Below are 12,853 nucleotides of genomic sequence, written 5' to 3'. Positions count from 1 at the left end.
GGTCAGCGGACATGGCGGAGACTGATTAATCACAGCTCAGTATAACATGGACAGAGAAGTTGAGCAGGTCTTCTACTGTCAGACTCTCTGTGTCTCTCATGCAAAGAATGGCCCTTTGAATGTTACTGTGTGGGTACATGTGCTGTACAAGAGGCTCTCTAGTGTGTTTCTGTGAGGAAATGTCAGAGCATACCCACAGCCGGCTGTTCATCATATTTATTGTATTCATCAGCCCTAAATATTTTGTTGTGTGCTGAATACAGCACAGCCACCGATGTTGTGTTCACTTCCACAATAGTAGAATAAATCTTGTTCATATAGTCATCAAACTATACAAATGTTTTCTTACCATTCTTCTTATCTGTCTTGTTAAAGCTAGTACGACCAGCAGATATGCGTAAGAGACACAAACTAGAGCTAAAGTTAGCTAGTTGTCTGCTCTGTATACTTGGATCGGAGAGATCAATGAGTCTTGCCCATTTTGTTACAGTTGGGGAGGGACCCGAGAAAACTGCCAAACTGAACTTTAACATCCAGGAAGACAGACTAATTACAAACTACAGGCTAATTTTGAGCAGATGAAAGCAGTTTTTGAATGTATACACATCATATGTCAGTTCCTCTTTTACTAATTCAGTGTTTTACTGATTACTCTTTCTCTTACATATTTTCCCTGTATCTCTGCCCTGTGTCTTAATTAGGATGGATTCTCACCAAGAAGTGAGAAGAAATCTGGGAACTTGTTTAATGGAGGAGTTAAGGAGTCATCAAGTCAGAGTTCCTTTGCTCAATAGTGAACTTGCCCGGTGGCACCAGTACTAGGAACTCAGTCTTTGTGTCAGTGGTGGTTGGTGAGTGCCAGGGGGAGGAGAGCATTCATGTGGGGCCCACAGACCCTGGAAGACCCCTTCATTACTGGTGCATAATGCAGGCAAAGCTGCCTGAAGAGAAGGAAGTGTGTTTGTATAAAACTGTAATCATTGATTTTTCTGGACACCTGGGGGCAGCAGAAACAAGCATTGAACACAACATTTATGGACCATCATCTTTTAAATTGATATGATAAAGTTGTTAGTATACAGTTGCTTATTTCTGCATTCAGCAGTTACAGAGCAACATGATCATTCATGTGGCGTGTGAGTTTGTGTCCACCTGATGAAGTCTTGAACTTGGACTTGAGCTGCATGATAGCAGTAACATTAGTTAATTAATGTTTAATGGATTTGCCGGATTTCTATTTCTTCTATATTGTGAATTGATGAGTTGCATTAGAAGCCTTGACAGACTATGATTAGTCCACAGCAATGGAGAAATCCGTGTCTCGGTAATAGTTTTACAGTTGTTTAGTATTCAGTGACTCAGCCGTTATGTTTGGTAGATTCAACTGGTAGGCCTAGGATCTGGTAAATAGTGTACCAGATCTTTTGGTTAAAGTCATTTCAAAATCCTTTCTTTACATTCGCATTGTATTGGCTGCTGTCATGACTGGCCCTAACGACGTGTGACTTTGCATGTGTCTGTGACAAATCCATAAGACAAACATGCTGGAGTTTTAATGAGATTGAGTAAATACTTGCCAGTGCTTTATTGACATTAAATCTGCTATATATTAGATAGATAGATCAGCATCTCTCTAACACAGTCTCATCACAACCTGAATCAGATAAGCATTGTAAAAGCAGGAATGATTGCAGTGCAGATGTTCTGGATTGCTTGTTGACACCAATCAGCCACAACATTAAAAACCAGTTACCTGGTAACTATACATATATACACAGCATATATCTATATACTGTGTAAATACCTCTATAAATACATTCAGCCAGTGTGTGCGTGTGTGTGTGTGTGTGTGCGCATGTGCACCAATCAACCACATTAAAACCACTGACAGGTGAAGTGAATGACACTGATCATCTAATTACAATACAATGTTCTGCTGGGAAACCTTGAGTCCAGGGATTGACCTGGATGTTACTTTGACATGTACCACCCACCGAAACATCACTGCAGACCAAACCCGTCTGTGTCCACCCCAGAGGTCTCATGTCCATGCCCTGACAGGTCATGTTTAGGTGGGTGGTCTGTGTCAAAGTGACATCCAGGTGAATGAAGAACCCAAGATTTCCCAGCAGAACATTGTATTGCAATGAGATGATTGATGTTATTCACTTCATCGGTCAGTGGCTTGACTGTTGTGGTAGATGGGTATATGTAAATTGCATTCAAAAAGTATTCAGAACCCTTCAGTTTTTCATCATTTTGTAATGTTGCAGCCTCATGCTAAAATCATATCATTATTATTATTATTATTATTATTATTATTATTATTATTATTTTGATTTGGAAAGGCTATATATAGTCCAACAGCTGACTATGGAAATCAGAGCAAAAATCAAGCCATGAGATCAAAGGAACCGTCTGCGGAGCTCAGAGACAGGACTGTGTCGAGACAGATCTGGGGAAGACAACAAAAAATTCTGCTGCACTGAAGGTTCCTAAGAACACAGTGGTCTCCATAATTCTTGCAAGTGTGGAACAGCCAAGACTCTTCCTGGAGCTGGCACCTGGCCAGACTGAGAAATCAGGGGTGACAGCCTTAATTACAGAGATGACCAAGATCCTGATGGTCCCAATGTCAGTGTGATATTTCAGTTTTTCTTCTTTAAAAAATTTGCAAAAATTTCTAAAATTCTGCTTGGACTTTGCTATGGGGTATTGATGGTAAGATTGATGAGGGATTTTGTTTTTAAATTTTAGCATTACAAAATGCAAAAAGTGAGTGAATACTTTCTGAATGCACTGTAGATATATAGTGTATATACATCATTCAGCCACAGCAGTAAAACTGGTAACTGGCTGATCAGTATAGATCACTGTCCCAGTGATCTGTCTGGCAATCAATAGAAACATATTTCCCCTGATACTGCTTGTTTTAAAGAACACGTTTTTTAGCAGTACGATTCAAACTGTCAAATCAAGATGTTTCATGCTCCGAGACACTAACAACATAGTTTGCAGGGAAGGACAAGAGTACATCCCCGGTCAGTATTGCTCAAGTATTAAGTAATGACAAACCCTGCCCATTCAATACAATGTTAATTGCTTAGTTTTTGTTATTTGTAGCCAAAGGAGTGACACAAATTAATTTGAAAACTAGAAATGTTTGACTAATCAAACTATAATTAAAAGCTCCATATTTAAGAACCAACTGCAACAAAAGTCAGTGCACCCTCTTTTGTTCCCCAATATTTTTTATGTGTGCCTTTATTTCTGATGACAGATGTGATCCTCCTGAGCATGGATGATGGACTTTGGACGGTGTGATGTTCACAGGTTCTTCTATAACCTTGTTCATTCAGTTTATTAAGTTTCACTTTTGTTTGCAGTGGTCACAAGTAAACAGACTTTTGTTGAAGTTGTACATATATATATATATATATATATATATATATGAATCATTTTACATTTTAGAGATTGAGCAGGGATGTACTCAGTGCTGTTTTATGCCTTACGAGCTGTGCTTGTTTGATATGAGTTATATAAAACACATATTTCATTTGCACAATGTTAAAAAAAGAGAAAAAACAAGAAGATAGGAATGCTTGTGAGCCCTAACCATAATTCCTATTGTTCATTCTGTGAAATCTTAGGATTTAATAGAGTTATTAGAGTTACATACATATCAGCAATGTCTTTCCATTTCCACACCGCTTTAGTCAAGTGATCAAATTAAATCATGAAAATCCACACAATCCAAAAGGATAACTGAAAAATAAAACAGCTCACTGTCACAAGCCATCTACCCAAAAGCAAAGCAGCTAAATAAATATTGAGACGTATTGGAGTTAGTCAGGTTACGTTAAAATCATTTAGAGGTATAAACTCAGTAACACTGTGAAATATGCTGAGGATCAGATCTCCTCTGGAATATCTTGAAGATCTGAAAAAGAGAAAGCAAATCAAAATATAGTCCTTTCTTCCCCAAAAGTGACAATAAAGTTACATATCAGTGGTGTTGATTACAAAGTTACAAATCCAATATTCTGTAGCTTTGCTCTTGTAATTATTATATGTTTTCTGGAACTGAGAGTCAGGCCACTTATGTACCTTTACTGCAGCAAAAACTTAGGCTTTTAAGTATTTTTGATATTATTTTTGATTTATTTTCCCTGTTTTGTGTTATGTTCCTGTTTTTAATTTGCAGTCAATGCAAACTCAACACTTTAATCACTTATTACGTATGTTTCACATTAACAGCCCTCTAGAGGCATGTTGGACATAATTCATCCTGTTCCTCTTTGTCATCCTTCAAGTGTGTTCACCTGTGACACAGTCAGCCTTACTTATAGCTATAGTCAGATCTGCACTTACACCTGTAACCGCACTCAACAGTGATGTTACAATGTACTGATACAACATTCTACACAGTGGCATAGCCTGGGGTGGCCAGCACCATATATCCATTTATAGTTTCCTCTGGAAGGTAAACAGTGAAGCTAAAATGTATAAGGTGAAAGTTAGAGCAGGAACAAATGAACCAAACTCTGAAGGGCAGAGATTCAGATACAAGCTGCAAACGTACTGAAAGCTGCAGATAATGTCATTAATAGAATAGCTCTGCCCCTGCTTCTAAATCACTGCAGCAAGATCACCCAAAGCAATTCACTTTTAACACAAGTCTGAAATGAATGAAAGACTAACATGAAGACTACAGCAACACAAGGGCGAAACGAGAAGGAGAAAGATTAAATGTGTTGTTTAATGTCACTGCCCTCTGTCACTGAATTTATTATCTCAGCTTCATTTCAAAAGCCTAGAAGATTAAGTCAGTTTAATAAACTATAAAACATTATGAAAGAAAAGATTTTAAATTGCTGAGAAGATTCAGAAGATTCAGGGGGTTAGTTAGCAGAGTCAGTTAAATTTGAAATTTCAGATTTTGAAGGTATTCCATAATATGCCATGGGACAGTGGGACACCTGTTCACTGCACTGAATTGCTTCCAGCCTCCAGTGTAGCTTACCACACACGAACCATTACCTAAAAAACATGATACCAAATAATGCATATAACATTCACAGTCATTGTGTTTCTTGTCTATGGTCTGACCTTTGGAGCTTTCAGATGCTGTCCCGTCATCGTCATCTGATGTCACGTCTACCTCCAAATCACTGCCATCCTGAAGGCCATCTGATTGTTGGACAGGCTCCTGCCTGGCCCTTGGGGTGGCAGGTGCAGGTATGATATCCCTTCCCAGTTGCAGAGATGCAGGCTACAAAGACAACAAAAGAGGAAAGAGCTTGTAGAAACCCAATGGGCATTGTGTCCTATAAACCTGCTGATGAATGATTTACATATCATTCCTCAGAAAAATGCTTAAATAATGATGAACTCTGTCAGTTCAGTTTTACATGTCAAAATCTGTTGATTCACCATGGTTGTACAAGGGCTTGTGTGGTTGTGGCATTTATCTGACAAACTAAGAACCCTGATGACATCATCAGAGCTCTTTCTTAGTTTGGGATTGAGACTGCATCCCATGCAGAGCATGTCCAGTCTTTCTGGAACCTGACTGACACTGCGGAAAAAAAGTTAGGACAACTCAGCTTCTTGATTTTCACCAGTTCTTAAAATCTGTCTCTACTGTTTTCCAAAATACAATTGTTCTTACTTGAGAGTCCTGCTCCCCCAGTTGCTGGGAAGCAGGTGCAGCCTCGCTGCACACCTTCATGTGCCGGACCTGCCTCTCCAGTTTGGCCCGGGCCCTCTCACTGTCCTTGAACCGGCTCTCGGCATCCCGCAGCCTCAGCAACTCTTCCTGCAGCAGGCTGTGTTGTCTCTGCAAAAGAGCCAGCTCGCCAATGGTTGACCCCACAGTGGCTTCCCGATTTCCACCGTCTCGCCAGAGAGGGCGCCATACTCCTCCTGTAGTTGGCACCATGGTGTCCTGTGGCTGTAGGAGCAATTCCAGGATGGAGTCTTGTTTGATGACAGCACCCTGCAAGACATGATAGAATCCAGTTTCAGAGTTAACAGGCTGAAAATTGTGACACTAACTGGAAGAGGTGTGCCTATTCTTTTCTCCTTTCTGCTTTTGAGTAAATGGAGATAAGTTCAATGCCATGGACAGCATCCACCAAAGAGTAATGATTTTCTAGCTGCCTGGACAGTGAGCCCAGCTAACCTGAGAGAGGGATTTCACAGACTTACCCTCTGAATATAGGCTGAAGAAGGGGATGCATCCAAGAGAGGAAGGATGATTATACACATATACAATCAATTCAGTAATTGGTCAACATTCACCAATGGTAGTACAATATATGTTACATAAGAATTACTAATTGTTGAAAAAAAAAATCAATCAATCAGTGTGTGATACACTAAAAAATATTTTCTGAAATTTTTATCTGAAGCAAAAACAAGGTTTCAGTGGTTTGACTTGAATTAAGTGAATATCCTCCATATGTAGAGTCCTTTAGTACAAAATTCCATCTGTGTGTTTTTGTCCCTCCATCACAGCAAGCATGTAAAAATAGTTTCAGTAAATTCAGCTACCAGCATATATTTGACAAACAAAAATATATTTGACAAACAAAAATGTTTTTATTTTATGTGAGAGTAATAAAAGTAATAAATAGAAAATAAATAAATAGAATGTTACTGCTTTCAAAAACCTGAGCAGGCCCAAAACAACAATGAATGTATGTATTGTTTGTGTATTCAAGTCTGATACAGCGTGGGTGACATCCTTCATTGAGCACACACTGTATATCTGTATGTATCTATACTATAATTTACTGCAGACAATTTAATGTACTGTTTTCAGACCCTTACTCTCTTTGGGAAATGGAAAACAGATATAGAGAAACCCACTCACCTGGAGTGCATGGAGATAAACACTGAGATTCACCAGTCTCTGACAGATCTCCTGTTAAACACAGGCAGCACACTTATTACTGACATCACATATACACACACACACACACACACTCACAGAGTCAAGTCTGCATAACTTCAGAGAACATTACATTGACCACTTCACCTTAAATTTAATGATTAAATCTGTTTACACAGTCACATTATAGGGACTTCACCTCCTTACTTACTGCAGGTGGTGGCCTGTCTTGGCTCCTCATGCAATCCTTAATGGTAAAAAAAACAAAAAAAAAAACCAATAATAATCCACAAACAGAGGAGAGATAATGATGATATATACATAATACAGCCATGTGGCATTAATAATACATTAGTACATAGTAAAAAAAAAAAAAAAAATCACATTTCTAAAAGTTTTTTTTTTTTTTTCCATATAGGAAACATCATTAAAACATTCACATTGGAGGTTGGAAAAAGTATGTGAGCCCTTCTGCTAATGACATCAAAAAAAGCTAACTGAAGTCAGGAGCTAACAAACCTGGAGCCCAGTCAATGAAACGATGATTGGAGGTGTGGGTTAGAGCTACTTTGACTTATAAAAAACACTCAAACATTTGAGTTTGCTGTTCAAAGGAAGGATCTGCTGATGTGATCCATGCCTTGAAAAAAGACTGGAGAAGACTTAAGATCAAGAATTGTTGATTTACACAAAGCTGGACAGGGTTACAGAGTCACCTCAAAGACTTTAAATACTCAGCAGTCCACAGTCAGACAGATGTCTATAAATGGGAGATGATTCAGTTCTGTAGCTATAAAGAGACAACGCTTAGTGAGGTAAATGCTTAAAGGAATCATTGGAGCCGTTTAACATCTCTGTCAGCTATACACAATAGTGCACAGGGTATGGTGTCCACGGCTGGACATCACTGAGGAAGCTGCTTCTCCCAAACAAATATTACTGAGGCCTTAAGATTACCAAAGAGCATCTTGACACTCCACAACATCCATCCATTTGCTATGCCACTTATCCTTTGAGGGGGTCTGGGGTCGCTATATTCCCACATTCAAACCCAGACCTGATAAAGCCATGTCAACTCACCTTTACTGCACAGAAATCATGGGCTCCATTCACCAACAGATCCTGATTACCTGAGCAGAGACAAAGACAACAGTCACTCACTAGTCTTGAAGCAGGAACAACAATGCTTACATCTTACTATTTTATTATTTATTAAACTACAATTTGAACTTGAGTTTTTGAAATTGGATTAGCTGCAGTCTTTGGATCATTTATTTAAAGTGTGCATTTGGCTGGATTTACTTCAGTTATCCACTGAGACCTCAATTGTATCACCAGTTGTAACACCTTGTCCACCTCCACCTGCTCTGACCACATGTAACACCCACTCCCTCTCTCGTGTTAATAAATCTGGTTATCAGTGTGTGATAAAAATCTTTATTTGTCACTTTGGTGTGAAAACTGAATCTTGTGTCTGTTTTATGTACATAGTGTGGTCATTTAAATGTTTGTTGTTTGCGATACTTTTGTGTTACTGGACACCAACACAGAGTTCAATAATATTTAATATGAGAGTTTGAATCTTTAGGGACTTACTGGTTTCTGCCACCTCGATGTGGTTATGATGACAAAGAAGAGGGATGTCCACACTGGAACCCAGAATTAGCTCACTCAACCTGTCCACTGCAGAAACACATGGCAATTCAGTGTTTTTTGTCAGTAGCTCAATTAAATAAATAAATAAAATTTAGGATTTCAAATCATTTAAAATAGGTGATAGGTATGTGATTTGCTTAAAAAGTGAGACATACACAATGCACAGTTTATTCCACAGTTCAGCTCATTTTCTTTAAAAGCTATTCAACAAGGTTGCATTAAACCTGGTTACTGCATTTACATAGGCAACAAGTGCTATGACTTGAACAATCAGGCAGGTTGTTTGTCATTGCCCTCTAAAACAAACAATGTGAGTGTCTGGTGTCCCTATGTCATCCTCCAAATAAGGGTATCAGACCAGGTCTCTATAAAAATGTAGTGACCAGGTTACATTGCTGTCCCCATCTCTCTCCTTTGCTTTCTGTCTGTGTCATGGATTTATGAAGAGTTACAAGTCTGCGATGTCTGTTTAACCAAGGGCAGAACTGAGCTACACATACACATAATTTTTTTTGTTTTTTTAAATTTATTTATTTTTTTACAATATCTGTGAGATAATATCCTAATCTTAGAATGTTAACATGCTCACAGTGATAAGGCTGATGTTTAGTGGGTATAATGTTTGCTATGTTAACCATCTTAAGTTTAGAATGTTTGCATGCTGACATTTGCTAATTGGTACTAAACATCCAGTGGTTTGTTATTGAGGTATCTGGTCACAAACCAAAAGTGCTGCACAAGACATCAAGAGAAAATAAATTTGTTGAGGTCCATCCTCTGTGGGCCATGAATGTCTGCACCTATTCAGTAGTTAATGAGAGATTTCAGTCCCAACCAAAGTTACAGACTCAGACACATTCCCATGGCTATAGCCACCTTACCAGAGGCCAGTTCATAAGTTCAAAACCAAGTTATGTCAGATATTATTTAGGTTTTGTATGTGGGGTATTGTCATCCAGAAACAAAAATAACAGAAATCTTATGATAAGTACATTAATCCCTTAGTATAAATTGTGATGTAATGTAATTCACTATACTAATCAAGAATTCCTTGAAATGTGTATTTTAAGACATCTGGTAGCTAGCAATTCTGACTTATTTTAACAAATGCACTAACAGCCAGATTTGCTTGTTTCAAAGTAATGCAAAATATTTTAATGTTTGGGATATTTCTGGAGTGTATCACATTCATGGAGAAAATAAGCACCTGCAAAAATGCATGTGTTTTCATCTGCCACTACTCTGCCAAATATCTCAGAGGGATATGTTATTGCTGCCTGATAAACCAGACAGTAGTCATAAAGGACAGGGCTGCATTTAAAAAGCACATCACTTTGAAAATGGATGTAGGGGCTCACATCCTGTGTCTTGTGTTGCTTAGCTTAAGGTGGTTTCAGTTAACCAGTGAAAATAACAGTGAAATAACAGGTTTTGTTGTACTTGTACTTGTACTTGTACTTGCCTTGTCCAACTTGTCAAGTCAGTCACCACTGAGTAAAATCTGTTTCTCTGACATCTGTCACTCTGCATGTTAAACTTTAACACCAACTGGTGTTTTGGAAACAAGTGCAGTTTTTTTTTTTTGTCCTGTCCAGTTGGGGTTAGATGTGAACATTATTCACCTTCTTTACAAACTAACAAATACTTATTTGTACTTGACCTGAAACATGTGTGTTACCTTCAGCTGTGGCATCCAGTAGAAATTTTTCTGCACGGGGAGCTTGGGGTGTGTCTGCCCTGAACAAGTAACGGGTAATGGGAGGCTGTAGGCCCTCCTGACCACTTGTTACCTCTGCCAACTCACAGAATAGTGTCACCCTCTCTTGCAGGAGCTCCAGCATTTCCCGGTCCTTCTGCTGGAGGTCAGCTATGGGTGGTGAGGGACAATGAATTGATTAGACATTTAACACAAATGTAATACAATACATGCCTATTCTATTCTCCGTCTCACATCTAAGGAACACCCGATCTCTATTTACTGCCACATGAAATAGATACACAATCCTAACACACCCATGTACATGTAATACATGTTGTAATGCACACATCTGTCTTTAAATTGTTGTGTCTGTTGTCAGTTTTAAACCCATGGCGTAGGTCTCGAGTTCTTTAAGATCCATTGCTAGTGCTCTTGTATTGTTTCTCTCTGTAACTACCTAAGGTATCTACCATGAAAAGTGAAATGGTGATACCTATATTGATTGATGTTAACATGTACCATACTCAAGTATGTTAATATATAGTTCATATTTATAACACTTGCCAGACAATCAAAAGTGAGTACTTTCCATGGCCAGAGTACACACAGTACCAAAACACAGAAAGTAGAAAGACCACTGATAATGTGACTGCATACTAAATCCATTTAAAAATGGATACAATAAACACAGAATTGCCCTGGGCAGTGCAGCCTGACATGAGGACATGACCTGAGCAAAAAGTTTAAAGGACCTGAGAGATAAGACGGTGTCTGAGATATGAAACACACACACACACACAAACACATGTCTTATCTCCTTGTCTTCAAGGAACATTACATTGACTCACAGTCATTTCCTGGACCATAACCACTATCCTAACCCTGATTCTAACCAAACCTACTTTGTCACAACCTTAAAACATGTCTCCACCTTATGACCATCCTTTTAAGTGGAAACAGGAATTTATAGCAACAGAAAAAAAAATTATGTCAGTGGTGGTAATTGTGAGACTTCTCTCTTTCTCCTGGCTGTTGCCTCAGGACAAACTTATTTCCTCTGTCTCCTTGTTTCTATCTATCTATCTCCTCCTTCTCCTTGTCGAGTGAATGATATGCTTGGTTCTGCCTCTTGAGTGTTTGTGTAGTCTGTCCTTTGTCCAGGTCTTAATGGTGGAGCTCACTTGTGATTGTCTGGCATAGTGTAACCAGCAAATCTGCTGTGCAACTCACCACAATAGAGGCTGTCAGTATACAGTCATGGACTAAAGAGCTGTTAAGAATCATTCACTAATTTGTGTGGCTGGTATTAATGCCCTAATCAGAATACAACTTTTTTTGTCTGCATGATCACATCAGCTGGTTGAAAAACATAAAATAATAGTGAGCAAAAGATGAATAAAGGAAGATGTGTGATTTTAGGGATGTTTATACAAGTATGATTTTACTTAATAATGTGAAAATACTGATAAGTCATACCAAGATATTAAACCAGTGGAATTGAGGGAATTACCTCAGCATGCAAAATGGAAAATGCCAGATCACCAGTACACCTGAACAAAAATTGGGTCCATATGGATACATGAAAATATTCCTTTGACTGTGTCATTAATGTTTGTCTCCTGACCTTTGAGTCTCCTCAGATGGGCCTTGTGTTCTGTCTCTATTAGAGGGAACTCTTCTCTTGATGGGCACCTGAACACAAAAAAGCACAGACAACACAAATACTGTTATCAGTGATGTATGCATGAAATCACAGGTGGGAAACTGAACTACAGTAATAACATGTAATGTCATTTCAGGATAATGCTTTGTTATTTTCAACTTTAATGTTTGCATGTAAACCTGCTTTTCATCTTTTTCACAGTACATATTTTTCAGTTTCATTATGTGACAGAGCCAGATTGGATATTGGTGTGTGCAGCAAAACTTCCCCTGCACCCGACTAGGTTTTTTTTTTTTTTTTTTTTTTTTTTAAATAAATGGTACCAGTGAAAAGACTGCAGAAACATGCAACAGTTGATGGAAAGAGGCCACACTAATGATGGTATATATTATTACTTTTTCATAGATTATTAGAAATATGCATACTAGAGCTGTTCCATAGTACATGTAAAGTACTATGGTCAAATTTTATTTGACACCCTATATTTTTACAATGAAAACAAGACTTTAACTAAATAAAAGTAACCACTGAAAATTAGATTTATGACAAAATATATTACATGTCTTAATCAGTTAATAAAAGTCAGTAATATTATGGCAGCTTTTTTATCAGTGGGGTTGTTGGTACCATGCTATATGCTATATTCAAAAATGTATTTTTTAATATATATTAAAAAAGGTGGACGACATTGTACTAGTATGTTTGTCTGTGTTCGTGCATTTGCCCACTTGCTGACAGTGCGCTGGATGTGGCGTATCCAGACATTCTTGTCCTCCTTAGTGGCAGCATGAAACTCATACATCTCAGGAGGGGAGGAGTCACTGATGAGAAACATGCCTCGCTCCTGATTGGCTATATCCCTAACTATCAGGTTCTGAAGGGACAGCACTGGAGGTTTGTCCTGGATCACACAGAAGTGGATTGTTGTTGGAGTTGTTAC

The 12,853-nt window shown here is 38.3% G+C and overlaps 1 protein-coding gene across 2 annotated transcripts in view; it reads right to left on the bottom strand.

Moving 5' to 3' along the window:
• Positions 1-1,561: 1,561 nt before the first annotated feature.
• Positions 1,562-12,853, bottom strand: part of arhgef1a (Rho guanine nucleotide exchange factor (GEF) 1a) — a 37,209-nt gene continuing 25,917 nt past the window's right edge. Inside the window, exons 14-23 of one of the 2 annotated variants that reach the window (XM_018695515.2) lie at positions 12,642-12,814; positions 11,875-11,942; positions 10,230-10,418; positions 8,492-8,578; positions 7,976-8,025; positions 7,107-7,142; positions 6,878-6,928; positions 5,672-5,998; positions 5,110-5,272; positions 1,562-3,940 (exon numbers count right to left, since the gene is read on the bottom strand). In XM_018695515.2, the coding sequence (XP_018551031.1) occupies positions 3,912-3,940; positions 5,110-5,272; positions 5,672-5,998; positions 6,878-6,928; positions 7,107-7,142; positions 7,976-8,025; positions 8,492-8,578; positions 10,230-10,418; positions 11,875-11,942; positions 12,642-12,814 (1,173 nt within the window). In that variant the 3' untranslated portion in view covers positions 1,562-3,911. Of the gene's footprint in view, positions 3,941-5,109; positions 5,273-5,671; positions 5,999-6,877; positions 6,929-7,094; positions 7,143-7,975; positions 8,026-8,491; positions 8,579-10,229; positions 10,419-11,874; positions 11,943-12,641; positions 12,815-12,853 lie in introns of both variants that reach the window. The other variant, XM_018695514.2, reaches the window with a different exon arrangement.

Source organism: Lates calcarifer, unplaced genomic scaffold (genome assembly GCF_001640805.2).
Source record: "Lates calcarifer isolate ASB-BC8 unplaced genomic scaffold, TLL_Latcal_v3 _unitig_4112_quiver_405, whole genome shotgun sequence".
Classification (NCBI taxonomy): domain Eukaryota; kingdom Metazoa; phylum Chordata; class Actinopteri; family Centropomidae; genus Lates; species Lates calcarifer.
This window is presented reverse-complemented; position numbering and strand designations above follow the sequence as displayed.